General features: G+C 38.0%; 4 protein-coding genes across 9 annotated transcripts; all 4 read left to right on the top strand.

The window, feature by feature from the left end:
- Positions 1-1,686: 1,686 nt before the first annotated feature.
- Positions 1,687-9,577, top strand: LOC120002770 (protein PSK SIMULATOR 1-like). Of its 4 annotated transcripts, XM_038851577.1 has the most exons (14): positions 1,687-2,017; positions 2,116-2,177; positions 2,289-2,629; positions 3,770-4,095; positions 4,169-4,261; positions 4,368-4,458; positions 5,078-5,153; positions 5,774-5,871; positions 6,093-6,162; positions 7,140-7,243; positions 7,806-7,922; positions 8,353-8,429; positions 8,542-8,586; positions 8,692-9,577. In XM_038851577.1, the coding sequence occupies exons 3-14, from the start codon at positions 2,303-2,305 to the stop codon at positions 9,206-9,208; spliced, it is 1,941 nt and encodes a 646-aa protein (XP_038707505.1). In that variant the 5' UTR covers positions 1,687-2,017; positions 2,116-2,177; positions 2,289-2,302; the 3' UTR covers positions 9,209-9,577. The 4 variants fall into 4 exon arrangements, with proteins under 4 accessions (XP_038707505.1, XP_038707504.1, XP_038707503.1 ...); XM_038851576.1 differs by lacking the exon at positions 2,116-2,177; XM_038851575.1 differs by having other exon boundaries at positions 1,688-2,017; positions 2,116-2,629.
- A 233-nt stretch (positions 9,578-9,810) lies between these two features.
- On the top strand, positions 9,811-13,443 carry LOC120002087 (uncharacterized protein At1g10890-like). 3 transcript variants are annotated; one of them, XM_038850666.1, is made up of 5 exons: positions 9,811-10,164; positions 10,661-10,873; positions 11,738-11,957; positions 12,523-12,788; positions 12,884-13,443. In XM_038850666.1, exons 1-4 carry the CDS (start codon positions 10,049-10,051, stop codon positions 12,784-12,786), a joined length of 813 nt encoding a protein of 270 aa, XP_038706594.1. In that variant the 5' UTR covers positions 9,811-10,048; the 3' UTR covers positions 12,787-12,788; positions 12,884-13,443. The 3 variants fall into 3 exon arrangements, with proteins under 3 accessions (XP_038706594.1, XP_038706595.1, XP_038706593.1); XM_038850667.1 differs by having other exon boundaries at positions 13,046-13,443; XM_038850665.1 differs by having other exon boundaries at positions 9,812-10,164; positions 12,896-13,443.
- Positions 13,444-14,329: 886 nt separating this feature from the next.
- LOC120002084 (aspartic proteinase nepenthesin-1-like) lies at positions 14,330-16,008 on the top strand. The gene has a single exon (XM_038850663.1). The coding sequence runs from the start codon at positions 14,540-14,542 to the stop codon at positions 15,875-15,877; it is 1,338 nt and encodes a 445-aa protein (XP_038706591.1). The 5' UTR covers positions 14,330-14,539; the 3' UTR covers positions 15,878-16,008.
- A 478-nt stretch (positions 16,009-16,486) lies between these two features.
- On the top strand, positions 16,487-18,225 carry LOC120002086 (aspartic proteinase nepenthesin-1-like). The gene has a single exon (XM_038850664.1). The coding sequence runs from the start codon at positions 16,908-16,910 to the stop codon at positions 18,222-18,224; it is 1,317 nt and encodes a 438-aa protein (XP_038706592.1). The 5' UTR covers positions 16,487-16,907; the 3' UTR covers position 18,225.
- Positions 18,226-18,238: the final 13 nt, after the last annotated feature.

An 18,238-nucleotide genomic window follows, 5' to 3' on the forward strand; every position in this document is an offset into this window, starting at 1 on the left:
AATTATAAATCTAATAGCATTTTAGTATTTAATATGAATGAGAAAGACAATAAATGTTTGATTAACTATGTAGCATGGAATTACAAGCGACTTGGAAATCAACCTACAATTTTGAAATTTAAGCATTTGATTAATCTAAATTCTCGTAGAGGAGATCATAATCTTTCAGAATGCTATTAGTCAAGCATTTTATTTGTTTTCAAATGTTTTCACCTTTGTTGATGGCTCGACTGCTTAAGTGTTTATAGGTCTCAATTCTTATACCTATTTCGGTATTTGAAGCTAATACACTTCAAACTCTTTTTTTTTTAAAAAACAGTACTTTATCTATGTACAAGTGTATGGCCATTTTATCACGAAGTTCAATGTCATTTATGTAATGTTCAATTGCAACTAACTATGGAATAACAAACTAGTTGGTATTTTGAAACGAGGGAGGAGAATTCGAAAACAACCTAGTTGGTTGAAGTTGAATCATTCTGATTGGAGATTTCATTATCATATTCAATTGATCACATTAAAACTTTGCAATTTGTCAATGTGTTCCAAACGAATGAGATAATTAAAGTGCTTGGGATTTGCATGGTGTTAACTATTAGGAACCTAACTCAATTCTTAAGCCAAAGACTCTAGAATTGATGGTGAACATAAAGTTAAGCTAATTATATTTTTGCTTGATGCATTGTGGTTAGAAATCAAGGTAGTCGTGTTTGGCTTGTCATCAATCAACTCATAACCATTCGAACCCAATTCACATCCCCTCGAATCCTCTTTATTTGTAGGTACGTCTTGGATCAGTCCCCTCGAATCCTCACGTCTTGGATCAGTCGTTTATGTTATGACCGAAGTCATTGATAGACACATTAACCTACTTTATTAGGAATATTGTTGTAAATCCACACCTCCATACACACCAACAATATTGTCTATAAGTTCATAACCCTAGTCCATTCCCCTTTTGGGTAGAACAGATCCACTAATTCTTTGATTCCAGTTAGTAAGAGGGATCTTGAACTAAAAAATAGATTCTAGAAGCTAAAAAAGGGTATCCTGAGCAATTTCCATAATCGGGTTCATTGATATTCCTGGTATAGTAGATGCTATCACACATACAATCATACTCAATTCGATGGAATTGTTTGATCTTAAAGGGGATCTTCTATAATTTCGCACGTGAGGGGTTATTTATTGGTTTCGTCCAATCATTAATAACTTTATTATTTTTAGATAATAGTATATAGAAACCGCGCTCCTAAGGAGGCCTATTGAAACCAAGAAATATAGCCCTGTCTAATATTGTCCGTTTTGGGTTATCTGATTCCCGTAAATACATTAGGTCCACACGACTTTGTTTCTCCTTAGGCCTAAATAAGTGGGCTAGACCCCACTCACTCAAGGCTAGAAAAAGGCCTTGTTGAGTATGAAAAGGTGGGCTTAAATTTATAAACCACACACATGGTTGGTTATCCCAACCATATGGGATATTGTTTAACAAATATAATTCAATCTAAATTGCAAAAACTTTACGAAACTAGAAGTAAAAGTCAATTAACATCTTTGTTTGGATGTAAATGTAAATGTTAATGTATTATTCCAAACATTCCATCTCCTTCAATCAAACTCAAAACATATCATCAAGACAGGCAAACTTGCACTAAAACCATGGAAGACAACAGAGTAGTCTCGGGGGCAATGGAATAAAGCAGCGAAATTATTGAAATAGAGTCAAAGACAGGGGGTTCAACTTTGAAAACTGACCAGTACTCCAAAAGTCCAAGCCGGTAGCCTCAGACAGATCGCAGACCTACTACGGTTCTACCAACCAGAGTCCCTGCACAAAACGCCATCACGCACAATCAACACCCCAAAAGCATGCATTTCCCTCTCCCTTGTCTTTACTTCTTATTTATTCATTATCTTGCGTTGCGTTGGACGGTGTGGTTTTTCTTCCATTTGTCCCATTCTAGAAGGACATACCCGGCTTTTAAACGACTTTGCTCTATCATTCTCTTTGATGGTAACATACCCACAAACCCACTTTTGTTAATTGCGATATTTTTGGGTTTCGCTAGTTGCTTAGTTTGGTTTTGATTGGCTGCTTGTGCTGGTTTGAAGGATTGACCTCGATCACAAGCAGTTGATTTCTTGATCAAGAATCGATCAGTTTCGCTCCAGTCGTGTGTTTCTAGCCGTTTATTTGATTTCTGATTAATAAAATTTATTGGGTATTGGGGGATTCTTTGCAATTTTACCATTTGAGCTTTTCTTGATTGCTTCCCTGCCTGTAGTGGTGTGAGACAGCATGGGAGGGATTTGTTCTAAGAGTTCTAGTAGAGGGAAGGGGCATCAGAAGGTGAGTGACAAAAGGAACGGCCATGATGAGACTTACAAGGCAGCTTCAGGTCGCCGGTCAGACGTGGAGAGCAAATTGGCTCCACCCCGGCAGTCAATGGAAAGCATGAAAAAGCAACTGGAGGAGTCGAAGCAAGTTAAGGAAATCCTTTCGTATCCTGATGTGGGCACAGCTCAGTTGTATGGTACTAACGCTGAAGATTTCTACGATGGTATTCCTCGCTTTCAAATCCTCAAGTCTCAATCTGTTAGGTCTAAGCCGGCAGCAGTGGCTAAGGTAAGAGTCTCCTGGTTGACATTTTGTGTATTTTTAGCGTATGAACTTGCACATACACACATGTTCATTGTGTTTTTCTTTTAAGTTCTGTGCAAATCTCAATTACTAGAATCAATGAAAGCGTTTATATGTTTGCTAGACCTTACTTATGCTGAAAGATTCTGTAGTGTTTTAGGGTTGTCTTAGTGCTCATCTTTGCAAAAAGTATTGTCAAATTTTCTTTGTTTTCTGGCATTCACTGCCATTTTAGGAAAATAGTGCAGTATTAAATGGTAGGAATTGAGAAGGGACAAGTACAAAATGAAATCTGTTTTATGCACTTGCTCTTTGGAAAATTTTCTGGCAGGGAATCTTTGTTGGTTTCATGAGAGTGGCAAAATTATGGTGGCACTTAATTAGGCCTCTCCCAAGATAGACAAAATTGCACGCAAGGCACTTGATTTAGTAACCGAGCTGAGAGAATGGGTATGAATTTTGTTGAAAATTGGCAAAGATAATGTAGTTAGAGCCTTGGAGATGGTTGGCCATGGAAGAAGAACATATCATGTGAAGTGAGATGAGATGGTTCATGTCGATGACTCAATATATGTGACATGCAGCTCATAATTATAAAGATAAAAATCTTAAAATAAATGAATACGTGGGATTCAGGTTATGGTGGTGCTGACTATGGTAAAGTTAAAACTGGTAGGCCATGTGACTAAGTGATGGCAATCTCAGTTTCAGGTACAGTGGTGGTGCCAAAAATGGTTACGATACTTAATGCTGGTGTGTGTAATACTGGTTTTGGCGGTGGACATGTGCTGGTATCTCCTGATATCAGGGATTTTGGTGGAGGGGGGAGCCTTATATTATATGTTGAAATCCATTGTGTCTACAATTATGGTTTGCATCTTTAAGCATCTTCAGAACATCCCCTAACTATCGGAAACCAGATTTGAACAGATCCTAATTGATACAATTCTAAATCTAATATATAATGTGGAGAGGTACTTCGGTGACTATGCTTGGATTTTTGTCCTGGTACTAACCTTCACTAATAATTGCTGTGAACTCTTGAAAGAGTGAAAATCTAGAACTTACTTCTCTCCATTTTAATAATTTGGTAACCTTCACTAATAACATGCCATCATGTTACAGGTTTCAGAGGTTAGTTCACGTTTGGGAAGAGCTGGTACTGTTGGACTGGGAAAAGCAGTGGAAGTTCTGGATACACTGGGAAGCAGCATGACAAATTTTAATGCTAACGGTGGATTTGTTTCTAGCGTGGTGACTAAAGGCAATGAACTGGAAATTTTATCTTTTGAAGTAGCGAATACAATTGTTAAAGGTTCCAGTCTCATGCAGTCTCTTTCAAGAAGAAGTATAAGGAATTTGAAAGAAGTAGTACTTCCTTCCGAAGGTGTGCAAAATCTTGTATCAAAAGATATGGATGAACTTCTAAGGATTGTTGAAGATGACAAGAGGTGAATACTGTATAAAATGGCTTTAGTGTTTCCTCCATGGTATCCTCAATAATTGACTTACTAATTTTTGCAGGGAGGAGTTGAAAATCTTTTCAGATGAAGTAATTCGTTTTGGAAACCGTTGTAAAGATCCCCAATGGCACAACATAGACCGCTATTTTGAGAAGTATAATGAATAAAGCTTTATTGAATTCTGCTAGTGAGTTTACTGCATGTATGCGTCTTTTTTTGGGTTATATTTTTTAATTAGTGATCTATGATTTCTTTTCCAGAGTTAGCAGAGATCTTACTCCTAAAAGGCAATTAAAAGACCAGGCAGAGTCTGTTATAGAGCTTTTGATGAATTTGGTTCAGCATACGGCTGTAAGTGTCATCCTTACTTTTACTATGATACACAACTTATTAGTGTTTTTTTTTTTTTTTGTCAAAATATGCTGTTAAATGAATTTTGGTGAAGAAATTTTTAATGAATATGTTTCCATTTGCTCAGGCAAGCCATTAAGTGGAGACATAATGTGTAAAACAGTCTTGATCCAAGAGTATAAATTATTGAACTACATTGAGATACATCTCATCAATCATTCAATTGCGTATAAATTAAGTTATACTCCAATATGCAAAACAGTTTCAGTTTTTTGATAATTGAATTCATAGAAAAGAACAATAGGAATCTAAGGGAATCCAAGGGCTAACCTATGGTCCATTGGTAAAGTTCCTTCACTGTAACCAAGGGATCATGGGTTCAAATCTAGGAAAAAGCATATTTGCAATGTCATGTAAGGCTATACACCTCTTACCATTCCCTCATCCCACCTCCACTGTGCTTGTGCACAAGAGTAGTTTTAATTATTTTTATAAATTAGAAGCACCTTTTTTGTTACACCATCATTTTTTATTTAACCACATGTAGGCTGCACTTGGTAATGTTTCAACTTTTATGGCTTATCCTCAATAATAAAAAGCTCTTTTCTCTTGATTGCAGGAGCTATACCACGAGTTTCAAGTGTTGGACAGAATTGAACACAATTATTATTGTAAGAGGCTGGAGAATAGTTCAGGTGCCGCTCAAAATGTTGATTACTCCATCTCCTTTATCCTTTATTTCATTTGCATATATGGGAAACGGGCCATTAGTTAATGCTGGAGCTATTCATGTTGTGTCAATTAGTGTTATATAACTCATAGTCAGTATTGAAATTTGAAACTGTACTCTTGCAGAATTTTCTTGATGGCCAGCCTAATGGCATCTTTAGTGATCTAGAGATACAACATGAGTATTGATGAAATTGTGTGTATATATATTTATGCTGTATTTATTCAGAGATACAACATGAATTTTCCTGGGCACATATCGTTGTCAAGTGGGCCGCAGCCAACCGTTGGGGAGGCGGCATTAGGCATTCCATATAGTTTTATACCTAAGCTTGAACAGTGATGTTAATGGAAATAGATCCTCTTTGGGTTTTTGGCGTAATTTGTAATAAGCTATTTTCCCACTATTAAGAATAGTTTGCTTATCCTAAGTGATAGGTCTTTGATTTTTAAAAAATGAATAAATAAATATATATTTTTTCTGGAAGATTTGTCTTGATATGTATTCTTCATACTTGATCAAATTTTATGCTTTGCTCTTTAATTAATACTAACTATCATTTTGAATTGTACCCTTGAAATGTAGGTGACAACCTTGTAATCATAAGAGCTGAACTAAAGAAACAAAAAAAGCAAGTAAAAAGTTTGAAGAAAAAATCGCTTTGGTCCAGAAGTTTGGAAGAGGTAGCTTGTTAAATGTCACTTCTCTTGAATTTCTCTGGTGATGGTTTTCCATTAAATTGATGAATTGCTTAATTTCTTGGTGATCATTGCTTAAAAATAATGTTCATCTGCTTATGTGTTACATACTTACATGCATCTTCAATATTGAAACTATCTACTACTGGTGATAATTAAGAGAAGTTGGTGATTCCAGTTAAGTAATCCGTTATCATGGGTTTCAGGTGATGGAGAAGCTCGTGGATATTGTACACTACATACTCTTGGAGATACACAATACCTTTGGCAGTGCTGGTACGTATTCTTGCCAATCATATACAAATATCTCATAATGTCATATGAGAGAGAGACAATACATACTCTTGGAGATACACAATACCTTTGGCGTGCAAAGTAGTCGCTCTCTCTCACCATAAATCATCTACAAATTTACTTTGCAAACTTAGTATTAATTGTGAACTATCTGTCCAGGAATTGATATTTTGTACTTGCGAAAATGTGGCCTAGTGGTAGAGTTGCAATGGTGCAACCTAGAGGCCACAGGTTTAATTCCTAAAAACAACCTCTCCACATATTATTTGAGGGAAAGGTCTGCGTACATCCTTTATGTCCCCGACCCCGCCCATTGTGTGAGCCTTATGCATGGGAGTTGGTTACCTTTTTACCTATCTTATAACTTCGGTGAAATGGGAACCAAGGAATTGTCACCTCTTCACAAAAACTAATTCCTTGTTTTAGAGGAGGCGATCAAAGAGGAAGTAAGGGAAAGAGGAGGGAGAAGTTTTTCTCTTTATTTTATTATTTTTTAATTAGGAGGGCAGAGGATTGGAAGGTAATTGGTCCTCTCCAAGTCCCAAAATTCTAAAGGCGAAAAGAGACTAAGGAATCCATGTCGATCAAATTGCGTATGTAGTTTACCCTCTAAAAGAGAACAAGTTCTTAGAATTGTAATGGAATACTTTTCATGATAATTTTTTTTTTGTCTGAATTGGAGTCATAATATGCCCGTTCCTTTACGTCCTTCAAATGAAACTGCCAAATATTGTGACATTAACCATTCCCCCTTACCTTCCCACCCTCCCTTTCCTTTCCTTTAAATAATCAACACGTCAACCCCTTCAGCTCTTTTCTTTTACTATTATTCTTCCAAGCTATATTGTTAACATTCTGTTTATCCAGCAACCACCCTAATCCTTTGTACCATCTGGTTCCATTGTTTGTCAATAACTGGGGCACACAAATTATCCTAATGATTTTCTTGTGTCTTGCAGATAGTTCAACGCCAGTTAAAGAATCTGTGAGCCATCGTCAAAGACTGGGACCTGCTGGCCTTGCTTTGCATTACGCGAATATAGTTATGCAAATCGACACTCTTGTGAGTATAGCATCTTTGCTCATTGCTCTATATCCCATTCTGCGTCCTCCAATTTTCATTTTCATGAACTACAGTAATTTTGAGCTCTCACAGTTGCCTTCAGTAACATTTACTTCTTGATGGGACATATAATGTCATATGAGAGAGAGCGACTACTTTGCACTAATTTGTGCAATCTTTAATTTTGACTCTTATCTTCTCACGTCTAAGACTTTGACAAAACATCTTGTTCGAAGGTTTCATGAGCGTACACACACTTATATGCATGTCATCTGTGTCTGATGGTCCTAAATACAAGTATTGTCCTTATCAAATACTGTTATTAATCTTTAATATGATACTTCTTACATAATTGTCAGTAATTTTTGAGCAGTTTCAGTTCCCAAGATATCTATAGTTGATTTTTGAGCAGTTTTAGTATAAAAGATATCTTGAAGTGAGTTATATGACCTACAATTACTAGGGTTGTTCTAATTTAGAATTCACATGATCTATACTCGTGATGTGTGTGTATATATTCTATCTTCATACCTTTTAAAAGGGTCATCTTTGATGGTACCAGGTTGCTCGTTCAAGTAATATGCCTTCCAATACACGAGATGCGTTATATCAGAGCTTGCCGCCTAATATAATATCAGCTCTACGCTCCAAGATACAATCTTTTCATGTGAAAGAAGAGGTATTATATCAAATTTTAATATATCCCTGTGGAATTAATGGGTAACTATTTCTTACACCAAAGAATGGGGGAATAATAAAGGCATGAAAATTATAGAATTTTTTTTATTTGGGAATGGGTAAAGAATTTCATTGGAAGGAACCAAGGGGGTGCAACTCTAGTGGGGATAAAAGGGAAAATTATAGAAGGGTTTTTCTTTTTAGATAAAGAATTGTTATTTTCATTAGAAAACGCCTCCTAGTGGTGCACTGGGCAAGTGCCATTTTCATAAGAAAGATGTATGTAACCAATGAATTGTTTTGCATGCTTCCTAAAAGAATTTAACAAGAAGATTTCATCCGTGCTTTCTACAGCAGAGAGAAGCACTGTGAAGAGAATAAGTTCCATTCCATTGCCCTTTCTTGTTGTTATATTGATCTGCATTTTGCAGCTCACTGTTGAAGAGATCAAAGACGAGATGGAGAAGACTTTGCGGTGGCTTGTTCCTGTTTCCACCAACACAGCCAAGTAAGATTGCTTGCTCTTCCAAAGAATAGCTAAGTTTTCGTAGATGATTTTTTTGATATCCCTAATCTTACGACTTCTCTCTAACTATTTTGTTACAAATGATCTAACTCAGAGCCCATCATGGATTTGGCTGGGTCGGGGAGTGGGCAAATACAGGGTGAGTAACAAAATTCAGGTCTTTGCAGCCTTTTTTCTCCTGTTGTTTATTTTATTTAAAAGATCTAGCAAACACCGAGTGTAAAATACGTATGAATGTGAACAGGACTGAGGTGAACCGGAAGCCTTCTGCTGGTCCAATGGAATTGGTTAGGATTGAAACTCTTTACCACGCAGATAAGGAGAAAACCGATGCGCATATTTTTGAATTAGTATTATGGCTTCACCATCTTGCTAGCCGTTCCAAAGCTAATGCCAAAACTGGTGCTGTCAAGTCGCCTCTCAGGTCTCCAGTCCAGACGGCAGTTTCGAAGTCAAATCAGCAGCGGAAAGAGAAGTCTACATATGCACCTTCCGTAAGCTCGGAAGAAGAACAATTGTTGCAGGATGCAAGTAAGAGAAAATGGACCTCGAGGCCACAAATTAGTAAGAGTGTGGACTTTGACACTGAAAAGAAAAGGTTGAGGAAGAGAGATAGACTGAGCAAGAGTTGTAGCTACTCTCAGGAGAGGGAAACGAGGGAATCAGCCACTATTCAAAGGCTTCCTTCTGGTGTTCCGATCTTTGGCATGGGGAAGGAGAAAGCATTAGATGCCATTGACAGAGTCAATGTACCCAGATAAACTACAGACACAGCATCTAAAATTCCAGTTGGGTTCATCTTGGACTCTTCTTATGTATGTATAGGTTGCATTATATACCAATATATGAGCAAACTCTGGTGCAGACAATGTTGTGTGATATATATCATTTGGGTGGACAACAGGTGTTGAAGCTTTTGCTCCTAGTGATCTCTGAGACAGTAAATGATGGCCAAAAGAGCATGTATAATCACATTCAGGTTCAGGTGATGCCATGGGACTTATTCTAGAGAGACTAATGGTATATGAGATTTGGTGTGCATAGATTTTCCTTAGTTTTGTAATTATTGTATTTGTATAGGTGACATGGCTTCATTTTTTATTTATTTATTTTGCTATATACATTTTTTTGTGCTTCTTGTCTTGGATCTATTTCGGAAGGTGATAAAAGGGCAATTTTAGTCACACCTCTATATTTATTTAAGACACCCCAACTTAAGTTGATCATTTCTTGTAAAAATCAGTTGATGGAGTGTCATTTAGTAAATATAGTGGGCTATTGGATCTGGTGCGCAACAGGCCCATTAAACCGAGGCGGCCCACCTAGCCTCCTCATGGGCTAAGACATTCGTCGGGAAATTTAGATCCAAATAAGAAACCATGAATCATAAAATCCAAGACAAACAAAGAAGAAAGGAAGGAATCTTACACTCTTCGGTGAAAGTGAGGTTTAGGAGAAATCTCGCTGGAGTTGAATGAGATTCTCGTTCTCTTCGGGTGTGAAAGGTTGGGAATTTGCAGATGAGGTTTGATTGTGCTGTTGGATTGTTGTAATATTATTATAATTGTAATTCAAAACGATAAAATTAAGGGCAAACGAGGATGCCCAGAAGCTTATCTCGCTCGCCGTCGTATCGAAGAAGGTACTCTCCGTCGCCTGTCCGTCACCGCTATAGCAGAAGAAGCAGAAGAGACCGCAGCCGCTCTTCTTATACCAGGTCTCCACTTACTTTTCTGTATCTTATTAACAGTTCGTATATGGAGCTTCGATATTTTCAATTTAAAGTTGATATTTTTAATCAATGTGTTTTACATTGGGCGTCGGATCGATAATCATGTAACTATTCTGGCATTGTTGTGTTTCATAGGTGGTTGATCTTGTTATTGCTTTACTGTTCAATTTTCTTTTGTTTCCTGGAAAAACATGCGTGTTGGTGCTTAATGCATGATTGGTCTTGATGCTGTAGGTGTTATATTCTGTGTGGCTCCTCTTACTTGGTTTGATTTCAATTAATTCATTAGATGACCTGGTTATGAGTTATAACCTAGCGTGGAATTTTATGTTACAAATGGCCTTTTTCTCTGGTGGATTGTATATGGTGCCTGTGATGTCGAATTTGACCGAGTTCTATCGTTTTTCAATTGTAGTGTGCATGAGAAAGAGAGGTAATGGAGGATGAGTTTTGGTTATAATCCATTGCAGTTTTAGTGCAGGAGAAGAAGTCGTTCCAATTCCCGCCATAGAAGTCGTTCGCCAAGTTATAGGCGTCGAAAAAGTAGGTCTCAAACACCTCAGCGTCATAGAAGAAGGACGAGTAGGAGTGACTCCTTGTCACCTTCACTGAAGTCTCAAAGTCCAAGCATTCCATCAACTGAGCGAAAAAGTGCGAATGAGAAACTTAAGAAAGAGGAGGAAGAAAAGAAAAGGTATTTTTCTGATTTTAACTCTTGGTTTTTGCATATCTTAAACGAGATCTCATTGCACTATATTTTGACTATGTACAAAAATTGATTTTAAGGTTTGTCCAAATTTGTGCTTGTTCATTTAACAGGACATTTTCACATTACCAAAACCCCTTCAGAGTATAATTAGACACACACTTCATTAGGGTTTTCTCTATAGCTAGGTCATACTGTGCTTGTTTATGTTCCGGTCAAGGCTTAGTCATGATGACCTTAATGTGGATTGCATTAAAAGGCTCCGTTATGTCTTATGCTGTTTAGGAAAATAGGTCATGTTTATTATTGCTTTATGGACCAGTCTGCTCTTTATCCAACCAACGTGCTGCCAATGTTGTGCTTTGCATGATAATGAACAGATATGGAGATAATCAAAGAAACACTGCCAGTATCTTCTTATAAACTTAAAACTGTAAAGTAGTGAGCGTTTTGGAAGACTTTGGCTTAGTGGTTCATGAGGTGGAAGCAAATATGAAATAATCTGTGCCTCAGTTTTTTTTCAACTTTGTTTTAGTTTTTCTTAAAGAGTATATCCTCAAATATGTAGTTAGAGTCTAATGGCCATTAGGTTATGTTAGATTTTTCTTCACGGACTTATCTCTGAGGAGCTTTTGCTTACTGGCTTTAGAGATGGATAAATTTATTATATGTAGCTCAGTGTTTTGTTAGATGGAACAGCCAATGAAACTTACGGTAAATGAAATTTTTTATGTTGCCCATTTGCATATTAGCATATGTAACCATATGGGTTCTATAAGTCTTCTCCCAGCTTGCTGATTTTACTTTCTGTTTAATGACTGTTGCCGTTCTAACTTGTGCTCTGGCTATCAGGCGTCAGCAGGAGGCAGAATTAAGACTACTAGAGGAAGAGACCGCTAGGAGATTGGAGGAAGCTATTCAAAAAAATATTGAGGAAAGGTTAAGCTCAGAGGAAGTTAGGTTAGAAATAGAGCGCCGAATAGAAGGAGGTCGAAAGACATTGTTTGACAATGTTGTAGCTCAATTGGCAAAAGAGAAAGAAGCTGCGCTTGTTGACGCAAGACGGAAAGAAGTAAGTATTATAAACTTATTTGTCTTGGATGGATAAATTTGATAGCGGGATATATAATCCAGCTCAGTATGGTGCTTGGGCTGGCATGATAAATTTGATAGAGAAAATGAGGATTGGCAGAGATTTTAGTTTGTTTTGTTTCATTTAACCCTGCAAGCTCAACTTTGCAGCCATATTATAATTCCAAAATCGTACTCCCTTTTGACCCCTTTCAGATCATAAGGTTTCTGGTGTGTTGTCAATAACTGTCTTGATCAGTTCTTTTAAGCATTACATAAATAAAACCCTATTATATACGGCTACAAGAAATTTCAGCACTTCAATCAATCTATTCGCATGTTCAACTCTAGAGGTTCACAAATCTGCAAGGAATCCATGACAAACTTTCCATGCAATTCCAGAAACCTAAAATGCCCTGTTGTCCAAAGCCACCCTATTCAAGCTACAGTGAAGCACCAGAGTGGCTGGAATTCCAAGTCCGTGTTACATTGCTTCCTCTTTTAGAGGAAGTTGGAAATTGTATAATATTTAGAGAATTTTGCTTTGCTTGGTTCTTCTGGTCCAGGAACAAGCTCGAAAAGAGAGAGAGGAACTGGATAAGATGCTGGAAGAGAATAGGAGAAGAGTGGAAGAGGCACAGAGAAGCTTAGCTTTAGAGCTGCTGCGAAAAGAGGAGGAGCGCTATCGAGAATTGGAGCTGATTCAAAGACAAAAAGAAGAGGCTGCTCGGAGGAAAAAGCTCGAAGAGGAAGATGAACGCGCGAACCAGATGAAGATGTTGGGTAAAAAAAGATCTCAGCAGAAATCTTCCTATGGAGTTGGATTATAATGGTAACATCAAGAGAATCTCTCTCTCTTTTTAATTACTTCTACTAGTCATAAGTAATTACTGGTATATTGTGGTCCTGGACTATCATGTTGTTCAGTATTTTTTTCAGATGCCTTAGCGGAATGATGAGCAATGGCTTGCAACTGATTTCTGCCATCTGAGAATGTGGATAGATATCCTAATATCTAGGAGCCGCACCTATGAGACTAGGCTCCAGTTTATTGACCCCATGTTTGGTGTGATGCATTTTGTCTTGCAGCCCAACTTTTATGCCATTGGATTTCAACACTTTTCATCATGAACTACATTAGTGCCTGTCAACCTGAAGTTGAGTATACGCGATTATTGCAGCTTGTTTCAACACGGTCACGGTCCCATGTTAATACTGCTCTCGAATTAATCATTTCTATCGATACTTGTTTTGTAGAGAAATGAAGTCATGAAAGTGATGGAGGCTTTGTGATTCTTCTCTTGATGATAGAGTTAGGTCTCATATCAACATCTATATATGACCAGCTATTTATTTTCTAAAAGTTATTATGAGTTCAAATAACAAGCAACACTTATGACTTCTGCTGCCTTGTACTATTGCCGAGTCTGGCAGGAACGATTGGGCTGTTGTTCTACAATGATATGACAGACACATTCCTTTGTTTTGTTCTCATAACTTGCTAGGGATGTTACAAATGAATAACCACTTCAACTTCCCTCTCCATCAGGAACCCTATTGTCTGTGAATTTTAAATTTACTGTTGATTCATTAGATCAAGATTTCTCTATTAAAAGCTGTTTTCTTTCTTCAAAAAGGAAAAAGGGGGACATCATAAAATTTCGTTTTCTTTTTTTTAACTTAGAACACAATGAACAATAATACCTAATGAGCTCATTGTTTCTTTGTTCTTACTCCAAAGATTATAGATTATGAAGTCTTTTTTCGTTTTATTATTGACGTTTTAATATCAAAGAAGATGCTTGGGCATAAACTATAGTAGTGTGAGCGAATCGTTTTAGGGTTAACGAGACAAACAGACAGATAACATTTTTTTTTTTCTTTTCTTACCAAACCCTAGAAATACAAAATGCATTAGAAGAGAAAATATGAAGAAAAACAATCTTCATTCAAACCTAAAGATAAGCTATAAGTAGTTTTTCCCCCATGGTTTCGTAATTAACAATCCTGTTAGGCCACCCACCTCAATCACAATCCCATGGACTTTGTTTACGCAATCCCATCAACTTTGCATACAAATACGAAAATGATAAAGATACTAATTTTTCATTATCCCAATAGTTTTTTTTGAAATTTCATTATCCCAATAGTTAAGTTGGACGCATAGGATTTAAGTGAATTCGTGAGTTTAATATATCCACATGATACAACAAAATGGTATGAGATAACTGGGATATCAACAGTTGAGATCCGTATCATTATTGGAAACATCTTAAAAAGTACTTTCTAGTTTGTTTTTTTTTTCAATGGAAGAAAGCGTATGAGAATATGATTATTGGTTCACAATATAAGGGCAGTATATTGTGTTGGCTTTCTTTCTCACTATCCCCAACAATCACGCAAGGGTCGGCCAACTCAGGTTGGCACGTCTTTGTTTTTGTTCTCCATAGCTCACCTAGCTATATCAAATCCCTCCATTATTGTTCTCCATATCTTACTCTCATTACCATCTAATTAATTTCCTCTATATGGTCTCTATATATATACAACATTTTGGTCTCACACTCGCTTACTCACTCATTCATGGCTTCAATTCTTGACTCCACTTCCATTGTATCACTTGTACTGCTAGTGACACTAGCCATTTTTGCTAATTCAGCATGTTCAACATCCAGGGGAGTACTGGAGCACCAAAAGCTGCATGATATCGGGTTTCGGGTTACCCTCCAACACGTCGATTCGGGCAAGAACTTGACCAAGTTTGAGAGGATTCAACATGGGATGAAGAGGGGACTACACAGGCTACAAAAGCTGAATGCAATGGTTTTGGATGCCAGTACTGCAGATGCATCACAAATTTCAAGTCCAATTCTTGCTGGCAATGGTGAGTTCTTGATGCAATTGTCGATTGGGACGCCACCGGAGGCTTACTCTGCGATTATTGACACTGGCAGTGACTTGATCTGGACTCAATGTAAGCCTTGCACTCAATGTTACAGTCAACCTACACCAATTTTCGACCCGAAAGAGTCGTCCAGTTTCTCCAAATTGTCATGCTCAAGTGAATTGTGTAAAGCATTGCCTCAACCAGCATGTAAAGATGGGTGTGAATATTTATACTCATATGGTGATTACTCTTCTACACAGGGGATTCTGGCCTCTGAGACATTCAAATTTGGTGATGTTTCTGTCCCAAAAGTTGGATTTGGTTGTGGAGATGAAAATGTAGGAGATGGGTTCACACAGGCAGCTGGTCTTGTCGGTCTCGGTCGCGGAAAATTATCGCTTGTTTCTCAGCTTAAGGAGCCTAAGTTCTCTTACTGCTTAACCTCCATTGAAGACACCCAAACAGGCTCACTCTTGATGGGGTCACTAGCAAGCTTGAATAGCACAGCAAGTGAAGTCAAGACAACACCTTTGATTACAAACCCATCACAGCCATCCTTTTATTACCTTTCACTTGAAGGAATCACAGTTGGTGACACTAAGTTATCCATCAAGAAATCCACTTTTGCACTCCAAGATGATGGGTCTGGTGGCCTAATCATCGACTCTGGCACAACAATCACTTACTTAGAGGAGAGTGGTTTTGATTTGGTAAAAAAGGAGTTCACAAATCAAATAGACCTCCCTCTTGACCGGACCGGCTCGACCGGGCTCGATCTCTGCTTCATCTTGCCAAAAGGAGCAGATGAAGTGAAGGTGCCCAAATTGATATTCCATTTTGATCGAGCAGATTTGGATTTGCCAGGAGAGAATTACATGATTGCAGATTCAAGTAGTGGAGTGCTGTGCTTGGCCATGGGTGCTTCAAATGGTATGTCCATTTTTGGCAATATTCAGCAGCAAAATTTGTTGGTGCACCATGACCTTGAGAAGCAGACGCTGTCATTTGTTCCTACACAGTGTGATCAATTGTGAGAGTGCAATATAGAGTGATTTACATCTATATATATATACACATATATGTTCTTAATTGTGTGGTTATGACGGTTTCTTAGATCAATCTCTTAATAAAATGAAAATTTAAATTATATAACATTATTAATCAATTTGCATTCTATATGTTAGATAAATATTGTGGTAGAATACCTCCACACATTGGAAATTTTTAATAAGATGAACCTTTTTTGTGACGTGGAACCCACCCAACTGTCTACCAGATAATTGATCGATAAATTCCGAGCCATATAGAAGACTCCACAATCCCATGGATCAATTGAGATCTAAGTCTCAATCCAATGTTGGAAGGTAACACAAGGTGACATTCACACAAGCTGGACTAAGTAATGACTCATCTCATAAATTGCGATATGGAAAAACCCATAAGACTTGAACAAATGACCTCCCGCTTAAGCTAAGAGTTAGCGCCGTCAAATTCATCATCTCAACCAATGACCATTTATTCAATAAGATGAACCCTGGCTTTTGATTTTTGAACAAAATTTGGGCCACAATCCGTTCTATGAATGCTCTATTTCAGAGCCCAGGTCCAAGTCCAACATGTTGGTCCATATGTTTGAGGCCCAAAGAGAGTAGCACATGGAAATATGGAATACGGTTTTCTGGGTTTCTTTTTGAAAGTAGTGGCGATTGGCGAATCATCGTATAAGTCTAAGTAAACCATTGCCTGAAGACAAGTACTCAACCTGGCAATAATCGAACAATGAAACTAAGAGCAATGGTGAACAGAGAATATACCTAGACAACTAGCAAGAAAAATATGTATCATGTGCTCTAATTACGCCGGCATGTCTTTGCTTTCTAAGCCAATGCACCCCTTGATGACTCGTCATTCTCTATAATAACCAACTAGCAAGAAAATATGTATCATGTTCTCTAATTAGGCTGGCATGTCTTTGCTTTCTAAGCCAATGCCTCCTCTGACTCTGTCATTTCTCTATAATAGCCGTTTCCCATCATTTCTCTTCCAATCATCACTCGATTAGTCATGACTTCAGCCCTTAATTTTTCTTCCAGCTTAGTAGTTGTCCTACTAGCAGCAGCTTTTTTTGCTTCTCCAGCATGTTCAACATCTCAGCAAGCACTAGAGCACCCACATAATAAGGGCTTTCGAGTTGAGCTCAAGCATGTTGATTCAGGCAAGAACTTGACCAAGTTTGAGCAAATACAGCTTGGGATTAAGCGGGGGAGACAGAGGCTACAAAAGGTGAATCCATCGGTTTATGATTCCAAATCTGCACCACAAATTTTAGGTCCAATTAGTTCTGGGAATGGGATTGGCGAGTTCTTATTGGAGTTCAAAATGGGTACACCAGGGGTCTCAATCTCTGCTATTCTGGACACTGGGAGCGACTTGGTATGGGTTCACTGCTATTACCGAAAACAAAATACGCCATTTTACGATCCAGGAAAGTCATCGAGCTACTCAGCGCTGTCATGCTCAAGCACACTATGTGAAGCATTGCCGCAAGTATCATGTGGTCGTGGTTGCAATTATTTCTACTCATATGGTGATCACTCTTACACAGAAGGATTGATGGGCACAGAAATCTTCATATTTGGTCCCGTCTTTCTTCCAAAAGTCGCGATTGGCTGTGGAGTAGATAAGAAAGACGATGGGTTCGAACCAGGATCTGCTCTTGTTGGTCTGGGACGTGGACCTTTATCACTTGTCTCGCAACTTGAGGAGTCCATTTTCGCTTATTGTGTATCTTATGCGGGTAATACCAAAGCCGGTATACTTCTGATGGGCTCGCTAGCAAGTCTGAATATAAAACCAAATGAAATTAAAACAACACCTTTGATCAGAAACCCATCAATGCCATCTTTCTATTATCTCTCACTTGAAGGAATCACAGTTGGAGGAACTACATTACCCATCAAGAAATTCCTTGCACTTGAGGATGGCGAGGGTGGCCTGATCATAGACTCTGGCACAACAGTCACATTTTTACCAGAAACTGTTTTTGACCCGGTAGCAAAGTTGTTCACACAACAAACCAAGCTCACCGTCGACTCGCCTCCCTCGTCGGAGCTCCCTCTCTGCTTCAAATTTCCGATGAACGTAGACAAAGTTGGAGTGCCAGAGTTGATATTCCATTTTGATGGAGCAGATTTGAAATTGCCAGTAGAGAACTATATAATTGTAGATAAGCTCAAGGGACTATTGTGCTTGGCCATGGTTTCTACAAAAGGTGGTTTGTCAATATTTGGCAATTTCCAGCAGCAGAACATATTGGTGATCCATGATCTTGTGAAGGAGACTGTATCATTTGTTCCTAGACAATGTGCTGATATACGATGATCCTGCAATGTTGG

The sequence above is a fragment of the Tripterygium wilfordii genome, chromosome 7, assembly GCF_013401445.1.
Source record: "Tripterygium wilfordii isolate XIE 37 chromosome 7, ASM1340144v1, whole genome shotgun sequence".
Classification (NCBI taxonomy): Eukaryota; Viridiplantae; Streptophyta; class Magnoliopsida; order Celastrales; family Celastraceae; genus Tripterygium; species Tripterygium wilfordii.

Excerpts from the sequence above, each read along its gene's own strand:
- LOC120002770 (XM_038851577.1), top strand. The coding sequence starts at position 2,303 with ATGGGAGGGATTTGTTCTAAGAGTTCTAGTAGAGGGAAGGGGCATCAG. Across the intron at positions 5,872-6,092 it reads GGTCCAGAAGTTTGGAAGAG|GTGATGGAGAAGCTCGTGGA; the intron begins GTAGCTTGTTAA and ends CATGGGTTTCAG. Across the intron at positions 7,923-8,352 it reads CTTTTCATGTGAAAGAAGAG|CTCACTGTTGAAGAGATCAA; the intron begins GTATTATATCAA and ends TGCATTTTGCAG.
- LOC120002087 (XM_038850666.1), top strand. The coding sequence starts at position 10,049 with ATGCCCAGAAGCTTATCTCGCTCGCCGTCGTATCGAAGAAGGTACTCT. Across the intron at positions 10,874-11,737 it reads GAGGAGGAAGAAAAGAAAAG|GCGTCAGCAGGAGGCAGAAT; the intron begins GTATTTTTCTGA and ends TCTGGCTATCAG. Across the intron at positions 11,958-12,522 it reads TTGACGCAAGACGGAAAGAA|GAACAAGCTCGAAAAGAGAG; the intron begins GTAAGTATTATA and ends CTTCTGGTCCAG.
- LOC120002084 (XM_038850663.1), top strand. The coding sequence starts at position 14,540 with ATGGCTTCAATTCTTGACTCCACTTCCATTGTATCACTTGTACTGCTA.
- LOC120002086 (XM_038850664.1), top strand. The coding sequence starts at position 16,908 with ATGACTTCAGCCCTTAATTTTTCTTCCAGCTTAGTAGTTGTCCTACTA.